Below are 11,721 nucleotides of genomic sequence, written 5' to 3' on the forward strand. Positions count from 1 at the left end.
TCTCTGCAATCATAGCCTTCTGTACAACCCCGACATAGGTATACAATTCAAAAATAGCTACCTTCCCCCTGATCCATGGCTTCAAGCCTTGCTGGAATCTCTTAGCTTTCTTTCTATCAGTATCAACATACGACGGCACATACCTTGACAATTCCTCAAACTTCCCCTCATAATCTGTTACCGACATATTCCCTTACTTTAACTCTAAAAACTTCAGCTCCATTTAACTCTAGGGCTATAGGTTTGCTCTACTTCTCCAACACTTTTTGCCTTTTGTGCTAGTTTTATTTTGCAATATTTTTTTATCTTCTCTTTATGAATACAGTTAAGTTTATCCTTTTATTTATCATGGGTATGTGTTTTAAAGAGGAGACATGTTAATAATAAAAAATGGGGAGATATCATACATTGTAATAAAGTATCTTACCATGTCATTTCTCAATGCAGTAACTTTGTAACTCCAGTCTTTCATTTTTTCAGTAAAGAATGCTCTTTAGAGATTAATTCAGTTGTTACTGTCATTGAGTATTGTCTACTTTATTAGTGTTACTTGATTTGCCTTTTTTTTATATTGTGTATTTGTGAAAATGCTTATGACATAGATGGTCGGTGTTTTTTGCTCAAGTAAATTGATCATATAATTTTATTGTTATTAGGTATTACAAATGGCATTGATGAAACTGAATGGAACCCATCTACTGATGAGAATATTCCTTCACATTATTCCGTTAACGATCTCTCTGGCAAGGTAGTCATGTCTCATATCTAAAGTTTCTTGAATTGATAGTTTTTAGAGTAATTGAAAGTATTGGAGAACATGAATGTCTTTTCATTTCCGAACATTTAATTGTAGTGTACTGTTTGTCTTCTAAAATGTAATGACTTTGTCCCAACCATTTCTTTACACTTTTCTTTTTGGGTTGTCCCTTCCAATTTTTAACATTTCTAGTGCCCGTTTGGGAAATATTAAAATAAGTAACTTATGACTTAAATAAAATAAGTGACTGATAAGTGATAAGTTGATAAATGCTTATAAGTTATATAAGTGTTTGGATAATTTAATTTATAAGTCATAATTTTTTTTATTTTAATAAACTAAAATAAATAATTTTTAAATATAATTATCTTAATTCTTATATTTTAAGTTGGATTAACATTTTTAAAAAAATATTTTTAAAAATAAAATTGATAAAAAACGAAAAATAAAAAATAAGTTGAGAAAAAGTACGTCGTTACGAACATTCGTAAATTCAACTTATAAGTTGGGTCGACAAACACTCGTCAATAAGCTGTTGCGGGTTTATAAGTCAATAAGCTGACTTAAACAATTTGCCAAACAGGCCCTAAGTTTTCCAAAAGTAGTAAAATTTTTATAATATAAAAATTAACCACGTTCACTACTTACCTCCACTATACCCACTTTATACAAAAAATATTGATCGGTCCCACCACTTTACTCAATTTTTTAAATTTCCTCCACTATTTTATTATTTTTCTTAACATCCGTGATCAACCCAAATGTAAACAATTGGGAGGAACGGAGGGAGTATATGTTTTGCGGGTGTTATGTTTATGAATATATTTATCTGATACAGGTTCAATGTAAAGTGGCGTTGCAAAAGGAATTGGGTCTGCCAATTAGGCCTGATTGTCCATTGGTGAGAGTTAAACTTAAACTGTGTAATGCATGGATAATAACAACATGATATTGACTTGAGTTTATTATATGCAGATTGGATTTATTGGGAGACTGGACTACCAGAAAGGTATTGACATAATACTGTCGGCAACTCCAGAGCTATTACAGGATGATATTCAATTCGTAAGTGATCTAATTTTTTGGCAATGGATTATATTTTGCCCTTGTGAGTGCAAGATTATACTGTATTTATGCAAAACTATAATTGCATGCAAAATTTGTATTCTTTCCTTTGGTGAATTTGGCAAACGCATTGACGAGTAGATAAGACATACAATAGCACAAGGCATTTCCTCTATCTACCAACATTGTTTACATTACTTAAAAGGCTTTTCAATTTGCCTTAAAGCAACCCGAGTCTAGATTGATCAAGCAATAACTTTGCTTGTATTAATCTTCACCTCCCATGATAGATCTATCCTTAAGGCCATGTTCCAGGTCCTGCCTGGATTGACTTGTCATAGTACCACTGAATTATCTTGACCAAGCACAAGTCTGCTCGAACTTATATCACGGATGGTAGTACAGGGAGTCAAATGTACTGTATATGCCCCAAAGCAGCAAAGGCCAGATATAAGTAATAGTTTTTAAACAATGCAATTGCATTGTTCACTAAGATATAAAACTCAGCCCGTTGTTTTCTGGAGCTTCATATTAATTTATTTTTTGTATTTATGTTCTCTGTACGTGGATGATGTTTTCCCCTACTCCAACTCAGGCAACCGAGCCTCCAGGAAGTGGATTAGACAATTTAGATTAAATAAAATCATGATCTTGGCTTTTCCATCAAACCTCTGCTAGTATTCCTGCGGAAAGTTTGTTTCTGTACCACTGAAGCACATATCCTACAGCACATAAAACAAGCGGAAGGAAAGGGTTTTCTGTTAGTTTTATAGGTAGAAGTCTTTTCCGTGGAGTTTTATAACGGAAATCATTCTGCAGGCTTTATGAAATCAAGTATTCTGCTGGTGATATAGGCAGAGGTGTGATGAAAGCGAAGATTGTGGGCTTCCATTTTCTACTCTATAGACTGGAGGAGGTTTATTTATCCAATTTAGTCTAGGGGCAAGCATCGGTGCATATATTAATATGTAAACTTGTGTATATTTCAATGAGTGTAAGTGAGGAAATAAAGTTCTTTCAAGTAATATTGATCGATTAATCAATCAAAAATTTCACATGTGAATTGCTAGGCAATTCTCATATGTTTCATTTTCTACTTGAATATTACATAAAAGTTTTCTATCTCCTCTTGCTTGGTAACCACTACAAGTTCTGGTATCTTCTCTGTAAACCTTAACAGAAACTTTGCGTAATTGTAGTGAATTTTACTGTTCTTAAGGTAATGCTCGGATCTGGTGAGAAACAATATGAAGAATGGATGAGAGCTGCTGAGTCATCATTCAAAGACAAATTTAGGGGATGGGTGGGATTCAATGTTCCTATTTCTCATCGTATAACAGCTGGGTAAATAAGATTTTAAGTAGTTCTTATTTCATAAGAACATGTCCAGTATCATATATGTAACTTTTTTCCATTTGCAGTTGTGATATACTATTAATGCCATCAAGATTTGAGCCGTGTGGTTTAAATCAGCTGTATGCTATGAGATATGGTACTGTTCCAGTAGTTCATGCCACTGGAGGACTTAGAGTAAGTCAACCATTCGAAAAGATTTTATTATAGATGTATTAGCAGAAAGTAAATCATTCCTTGCCTACTTTCTTATAGGACACAGTGCAGACTTTTAATCCTTATGCTCTAGAAGGTAGAGGTGAAGGCACTGGGTATGTATATATATCAGCTACTATTTAATAGTCGATAACAGTCAATTTATTCTAGCTTTACTATATTGTTTGCAGGAAAACATCATTTTGCATGTAACTAATGTTATTGACTTGTTTCAACAGGTGGGCATTCACTCCGCTCACAAGGGAAAGTATGATAGCGGTAGTACTTCCACCCACTTGTTTTCTAATTGTGCAGTAAAATGAAAGCAAAATAATTTTACCCCCAACATAATTGTATCCCGTGCATAACTAAAGATTTAGTTACAATAGGGAATCAAATTTGACACCTAATAGAAATTAACAGTTGTGTTACAGTTTCATAAAGCAATCAGTGTTTTTGGTATTCAAGTAACTGTCGTTTCATGTTTGGCAAACCAGTTAGTGGACTACATAAATTGGCAGTTTTGATATTTAGTCATTAGATTTACTTCTATCTGAGCATGATATACATTCTTGTTACAAAGTTATAAGTTATTAAATTATTATTAGACTTATTCTTATTACATGGACTTAGTAAAGTTTGCAGCAACACAGAGCATGGAGATCTAGCTACAATATTAAAACATACATTAATTGATGTTATGATGTGTAAATTGCCTTTTCATTTTAAATTGTTAACTGCTTTACTATAACCGGTGTTCAAGAACTTGATTGACGGTTAATTTGTTTAAATTCATGTAACTTGTAAAGAGACAACGGTGTGTACCATCTGTATACGGTAATATTCTCCTGATATAGAATTTTGTGGACTAGAGAAGTTGAGAATAATATGCTCACATAAGGTGACAATTTGTATCGATTAAACAAGTTGTTTTCCCTCACCTAAGCTTGGCCCTATATCAGTTGACCTTGTTTTGTTTTTTGGTAGGAACTTTGGGGGGGCTAATACTGGCATTGACCAATTAATGAGAACCCAAAAAATAACTTGAAATTCTGTTGAACCAATTATTAATGTTTTTGCCAAGTTGCCGCCTTTAAATTAAATATGTTCTTTACACTTGTATTGATTGTTAGTTTATTCTTTGTGATTATTTGCAGGCACTGAGAACCGCTGTTGCAACTTATAGAGATCACAAAGATTCTTGGGATGGTTTGATGAAAAGAGGAATGGAGCGTAATTCGTCATGGGACAACGCTGCTGTAAAATACGAGCAAGTTTTTGGGTGGGTATTCTTGGATCCTCCTTATGTTGGGTGATTACCCAAGCAAGGTAGAAAGAGTATGTACAGTTCCTTTCAATGTGTCCCCTAGGGCATCTTCGTCACGATGTTGCTAGAAAATGAATTCCCACTTGGGCAGCGGAAGTTGGGTGGGTAATTGTTCTCACAACCAGTTAGTCACTTGGGCAGTAAAAAGATGATATGTTATGCATCTTCTTGAACTATAACTTTCGATATTCACCTTTTGAAAGTTGTTAATGTAAATTCACATATAGTTTTCATCTTTTGAGAGTGTAGGATATGTACGCGGCATTTTGTACAATCTTTATAATGATTTGGCTTTGACGCCGTAATAGGAAGTTACAATAGAACCCCTTGTAATAGAAAGTTCCTAGTTAATTAGCTCTACATAACAGATGGTTTGAACAATTGACACAATTGGATGATGATTAAGAGTTGAGACCAATGCACAGCAACTCCATTTAAGAGTTGATTTGACGTTGACAGTGATAGGGTGATTCAATAGTAGATAGGATGTAGTATAACATAACATATAAAAAATTAGGCTAAATCATCTTCTCAGACTTGTACTGTATTTAATTTAAGAACATATGCTAAAATATAGGGCGGGCCAGCATCAATCAGTTTATATAATATTTTGAGCATGCAATTCAAAACTGGGCCGGCTGTGAGACCCCCTTTTTGTCTTTCAACCTTCTTCCTTGACCTACAGCTTTCGGCCACTCTTGAAAGAAATTTCCTCCGCCCTTGTTACACACATATATACATTTAATTATACAAAATAGTAGCTTCCTGTCCTTGGCAACATCACATGCAAATGTTTCAAATTTTGATGGATTTTCGAGATTTAAGAAGGTGGTGGTATTAATTATTTGTATTCTTGGATTGTTTGATTCTTGATTTTCTGGGAATGGCCAACAACCTGGACCCAGATATGGTATATTATGCATGCATCGCCAAAGAAACAACGATTCTCGCAGAATTCAATTCAAAGGATGCTCATCTTGGCTCCATAGCTCTCAATTGTCTTGAAAAATCCCCTGAATTTCACTCAGATTTCTCTCATTCCGTTCACAACATGACCTACATGTTCGTATTCGAAAAGCCATATACGTACTTTGCTATATTTGATCAAAATCTCGAAAAGCCATCATGCATTTCATTTCTGGAAAGTGTAGCCGATTCATTTAATTTCATTCTTGATAAAAATCCTCTTAAACGTTCAACTTGTATCAGCTCTCATTGTTTTCAAGGGGACTTTAATCCCGTATTTCATCAATTGTTGGCGCCGCATTCAGATTTGGATGTCGTTCCACCGAATGCTGGTAAAATAGGTGGTGGTTCGGTGAGAAATGGATCAACTCCTACTCCTTTGTTAGGGGGATCAACCAAGAAGAGACTATTCGGGCATTTTATTAGCGGTAACAAAAACAAAAATAAAAATTCAGGTGCGCTGAAGGAAAGCAGAGTGGATGTGTCATCTGAACATCATGATGGCCTTGCTGCTACATTGAGTAGAGAGTTTTCATTGGGTGGTAGTCATAATAAGAATGGTTTGTTTGCTGTTGAGAAGGCGAAGCGTGTTTGGAAGAAACATGTTTGGATGGTGTTGTCATTGGATTTGGTTGTGTGTGTTGTCTTGTTTCTCATTTGGATGTGGATTTGCCAGGGTTTCGAATGTCTTGCTTAAACACTTGATATGTTGTAACAATCGATGAAATATATAAACTGTGTGGTATCACTTAATAAGAAAGATGAATATATAGAAAACAAAAAACCCACAACAGCAGAATGCCTAAAAATTCATAGAATTAAGTGCTTGTTGTAGTATGTTTTTTTTTTGACAAAATGCCATTCATTAGTTCATCAAATCATACTGAATACAGTGTTTAACTTTAACCGGAACAGAACTCCAGTCAAAAGTGCGATCAGGATACATATATGCCACATGAGCCGGTTCATGTGCCGACATATTCGCAGACCGCTTAATAAAAGACAATTTAATGTTATTTTGCTGACTAACTACCTCCCTGCACTCCGTAATCACTTGTCCGAGTCTTGATCGCATGGGTACCTGACTTCTTATCATTTGAATTGCTATCAGGCAATCAAATTTAACCATAACCATATGATGCTGCATCTCTTGCGCCCAGCTTAAAACCTCCTTTATTGCAATAGCTTCTGCTAATGTAGGGTTCATTATTTCTGTATAGCTTCTCACCTTTGCTTGTAGTAAGTCTTCCTCGTGATTCCGAGCTATCAGCCCCACACCTATCTTGCCCAGATTTTCTGCAATAGCCGCGTCTGCTGTGATCTTTACTGTATTTTGTTGTGGCTTCTCAACGAATTGCACCATCTCCTGTCACAAGAGGTTGAATTGGTGGCCCAATATTTCGACTTTGGGTTGATTTCCACTGTGAAAGATACTCCCAGGCCTTCGCACAATCTTCTTGCCTGACCATTTCCTTTTGTAATACAATAGTAATATCAAGATTGAAAAGTAAACTTACTGAATTGTAAACTGAAGAATCAGAAAATCTCCATTAACAAACATTGCAAAGCTTCAAAGTCTGATCATACAAGTTCCATATACTACAAACTGTTGCTTACTGATTTCTACATATCATTTACTAGTAAACAAGAATGAATTCACAGTAATTGTTCATTCTGAAAACATACAACACATATACAAGATTTATTCATGAAGAATGAGATGAAAGAGAAGGAATGAGAGAAAGACAGAGTGTGGGATTTTTTTTTCTAACTCTCCAACATCAGCACTTGGATATTTATTTTGAGTTCTTGCCGATGTGGCAAGTACAGCTGGCTTCTTGTAACAAACTTAAGTTTTACTCTCCTGCTTCTCATGTGCATCATAAGAACCATGTGCTACTTGCTTATTGCTCTCAACACCCTCCCTCAAACTAGGCATCATGTTGATCATGCCAAGTTTGGAAAGCAGCTCATTAAAATGACCAGATGGAAGGATTTTAGTAAATACATCTGCTACCTGCAACTCAGTAGGCAAATATGAGATTTGTAGCAGTCCTTCCATTACCTTATCTCTTGTAAAGTGTATATCTATTTCAATATGCTTGGTCCTTTCATGATGTACATGATTTTTAGCTATATGAATAGCACTTTGATTGTCACATAGAAGAGTGACTGGTTTTAATCCTTTTATTCCCAATTCTTCTAATAATCTCACCATCCATGTTACTTCTGCTGCAGCTGCAGACATTGCTCTGTACTCTGCTTCTGATGAACTTTTTGAAACAACACTCTGTTTCTTAGATTTCCAACTTATTGGTGATTTCCCTAGCATTAGAACATATCCAGAAATTGACCTTCTTGTGTCCAAGCAAGCACCCCAATCTGAGTCTGAATATGCTTGTAATACCAATTGATCACTTCCTTTCAGTAAAACTCCTTGTCCAGCGGTTGAGGCCACATACTTAATAACATGCATTAAAGCCTTATAATGTGAAGTCATGGGCTGTTGTAGATACTGACTTAAATGCTGAACAATGTAAGCCAAATCAGGTCTGGTGTGAGTTAGAAAATTAAGTTTTCCAACTAAACACCTATAGAGAGTAGGATTCTCAAATATCTCTCCTTCAGATGCTTCTAATTTGAGATTAATAGGAAGTGGAGTAACTACAGACTTGCAATTCTTTATTCCAGCTTCAGCCAATAACTCTTTGGTAAACTTCTTCTGAGTTAAAGAAATCCCGAAATCAGAATACCCAACTTCTATTCCAAGAAAGTAGCTGAGTCTTCCCAGATCTTTAATGCTAAAGACATTATCCAAATGTTGTTTGAGTTCCTTAATAGCATCAATGTTATCTCCTGTCAAAATTATATCATCTACATAAACAGCTACCACTGTTATAAGACCTTTATCATGCCTCAAGAATAAGGAATAATCATTCTTAGACTGTTGATAACCCTTATGCTGCAATTCCCCCACTAACTTGGCAAACCATTGCCTGGAAGCCTGCTTTAAGCCATAGATGGATTTGACAAGTTTGCAGACCTTTGAGAGAGGATTAGGCAAGCCTTCATGAACATGCATATAGACTTCTTCACATAGATCCCCGTGCAGGAAAGCATTATTCACGTCCAACTGATGTACAGTCCATTGTCGATGAGCAGCCACTGCAATCAAACACCGAATAGTAGCCATTTTGACAACAGAGGAAAATGTCTCAAGATAATCAATCCCCCACTTCTGATTATATCCCTTAGCCACTAACCGTGCTTTAAATCTCTCAACATTACCATCAGCCTTGAATTTAACCTTGTAGACCCATTTACAACCAATAGGCTTTTTATCAGGAGGTAAATCAACCAAAATCCATGTGTGATTTTTATGTAAAGCAGTTAATTCTTTGTCCATGGCTTCCACCCACCTTGGATCTTGGACTGCTTCTAAATAACTAGTTGGTTCTACCAAATTATGGAATGGAGAAACTGATAAAGAACCAGAAGCAGCAAAAGAAACTAGATTGCACCAATGAGTGAGAAAAATAGGACTACTGGTACTGGCACCACAAACATAATCACTTAAATGAATAGGTACTTTGGAAGTTCTTGTGCTTCTTCTAAGTGTATTATGTTGTGTGTCAAAATCAGTAGAACTATTAGAATCACAATTTGAATGTGTGGAACCAGTATCAAAATGATGAGAATAGTGGTTTGTGGAAAAAATACTAGGAATCTCATCATAAGTAAAAGGTGTGTAGTCAGAAGAACTAGGTAAAAAGAAGGGAGAGGGATGTGTATTGTGATGAACATGAAAAGGAAAGTATTGCTCATGAAAATCACATCTCTCGAAACAGAAATGTGTAAGGTATCAACATTAAGTACCTTATAGCCCTTGATGCCCACAGGATATCCAATGAAAATATGAGTTGCAGCCCTTGTATCAAACTTAGTTCTTTGATGTTGTTGTGTGGAAACATAGCATAAGCACCCAAAAACCTTGAAGTTCGAAATATTAGGGGCAGATTCAAAGAGTCTCTGGTAAGGACTGACATTATTAAGAATTGAGAGAGGCATTTTGTTTATCAAGTAGACTGCAGTAAGAATGCACTCTCCCCAAAACTGAATTGGCAATTTGGATTGGAAAAACAAAGCTCTTGCTGTCTCCAAAATGTGTCTGTGCTTCCTTTCAACAATTCCATTTTGTTGAGGAGTATATGCACATGACTTCTGATGCAGAATTCCTTTGTCCAGATAGAACTTAGTAAGTTCTTTTCCACAAAATTCAGCAGCATTATCACTTCTGATGCCTTGAACTGATGTATGAAATTGATTTATCACATAAGCAACAAATCTTTGAATAATTTGGATTGCTTCATTTTTGTGAGTCATCAGAAATACCCATGTCATCCTTGTATAGTCATCAACTATTGTCAGGAAAAATTGATGTCCATTGTGTGTACCATCTTTGTAAGGACCCCAAGTGTCTACATGTATCAGTTGAAAAGAATGATGTGTTTTAATACTGCTCACAGGAAAGGACTCCCTTGTCTTTTTAGCTAAAGGACAGATTTGGCAGATTTCATTTAATGTGCAAGAGCTGGATTTGTCAAACTCTGAAAGACCTGTATGAAGCAACTTATTCACTGGCATGTGTCCAAACCTAAGATGCCATAGTTTTATTTGTACCACATGTTTACTATTAGCTGAAGTACAAGTCAAAAAAGAATTTGTAACTAGACCATTATGGAGGTGAAGAGAACCTCCTTTTTCCAATTATCGAAAATGCGGATCAAGAAATTTCACGGTGATCAAATCAACTTCAAGCAGAAACAATGAACTCACAACTAATCATCAAGTAGTGAGAAAGAATCGTAACTCGTGCTCTGATACCATAATACAATAGTAATATCAAGATTGAAAAGTAAACTTACTGAATTGTAAACTGAAGAATCAGAAAATCTCCATTAACAAACATTGCAAAGCTTCAAAGTCTGATCATACAAGTTCCATATACTACAAACTGTTGCTTACTGATTTCTACATATCATTTACTAGTAAACAAGAATGAATTCACAGTAATTGTTCATTCTGAAAACATACAACACATATACAAGATTTATTCATGAAGAATGAGATGAAAGAGAAGGAATGAGAGAAAGACAGAGTGTGGGATTTTTTTTTTTCTAACTAACTCTCCAACATCAGCACTTGGATATTTATTTTGAGTTCTTGCCGATGTGGCAAGTACAGCTGGCTTCTTGTAACAAACTTAAGTTTTACTCTCCTGCTTCTCATGTGCATCATAAGAACCATGTGCTACTTGCTTATTGCTCTCAACATTTTGTTCCAAACAAGATCATTTCTAGCTCTCCAAATCGACCAGCAAGAGTAATCACCTTTGCTCGAGCAATTGTCGTCTGAGTTGCAAGAGTTTTCTCTAGCCACACTGAGAACTCCATATTCCCATCCGTGGATATGTTTCTATCAAATATATTCCAACATTGTGAGGCGACACTGCATTGTACCAAAATATGGTAGATTGGTTCCGCACTCTCATTGCACATAGGACAAACATTATCCACATGAGCATATTTAATTTGTAGTTGAACTTTAGTTGGGAGGCATTGTAGCTCGCCAGATTAAGCTCAGAATTTTTGAAAGAGCTTTTATGTTCCAGACCACCTTCCAGAATTCCATGTTGACATCTGCATCTCTCACTCCACTCTGTTGTTAGAATGAATCTATATGCACTTTTAACTGTGTAGTTCCCAGACTGCTCCAATCTCCAACATAACACATCACGGTCTAGCTCCTGTTTAATAACTGTATTAGATATACATATTTGGTCTCTCTCGTTAAAAATATCATGAATAACGTCCAGGTCCCATTCTTTTGTATCAGTTCTGAAAAGAGCTTCTACCTTTTTGTCTAATAACGACTGAGATTCAGTGGTGATATAGGGGTTCACCTCATTAGATAGCCAGGGTCGATGTAAAATGCCAATTTCATTTTTAGCTCCTATTCTCCAACTTGAGTCAACACAAATTACACTTCTAGCTTCAAG

General features: G+C 35.6%; 2 protein-coding genes across 3 annotated transcripts; both read left to right on the forward strand.

Annotated features, from left to right (window-relative positions):
• The first annotated feature begins 598 nt into the window (after window positions 1–598).
• LOC141708285 (starch synthase 1, chloroplastic/amyloplastic-like) lies at window positions 599–5,087 on the forward strand. 2 transcript variants are annotated; one of them, XM_074511834.1, is made up of 8 exons: window positions 599–748; window positions 1,596–1,658; window positions 1,733–1,822; window positions 3,042–3,166; window positions 3,244–3,352; window positions 3,431–3,486; window positions 3,610–3,649; window positions 4,528–5,087. In XM_074511834.1, exons 4-8 carry the CDS (start codon window positions 3,045–3,047, stop codon window positions 4,684–4,686), a joined length of 486 nt encoding a protein of 161 aa, XP_074367935.1. In that variant the 5' UTR covers window positions 599–748; window positions 1,596–1,658; window positions 1,733–1,822; window positions 3,042–3,044; the 3' UTR covers window positions 4,687–5,087. The 2 variants fall into 2 exon arrangements, with proteins under 2 accessions (XP_074367935.1, XP_074367934.1); XM_074511833.1 differs by lacking the exons at window positions 599–748; window positions 1,596–1,658 and adding an exon at window positions 2,642–2,816.
• A 493-nt stretch (window positions 5,088–5,580) lies between these two features.
• On the forward strand, window positions 5,581–6,360 carry LOC141699120 (phytolongin Phyl2.2-like). Its single transcript, XM_074503485.1, has one exon. The coding sequence runs from the start codon at window positions 5,581–5,583 to the stop codon at window positions 6,358–6,360; it is 780 nt and encodes a 259-aa protein (XP_074359586.1).
• Window positions 6,361–11,721: the final 5,361 nt, after the last annotated feature.

Source organism: Apium graveolens, chromosome 2 (genome assembly GCF_009905375.1).
Source record: "Apium graveolens cultivar Ventura chromosome 2, ASM990537v1, whole genome shotgun sequence".
Classification (NCBI taxonomy): Eukaryota; Viridiplantae; Streptophyta; class Magnoliopsida; order Apiales; family Apiaceae; genus Apium; species Apium graveolens.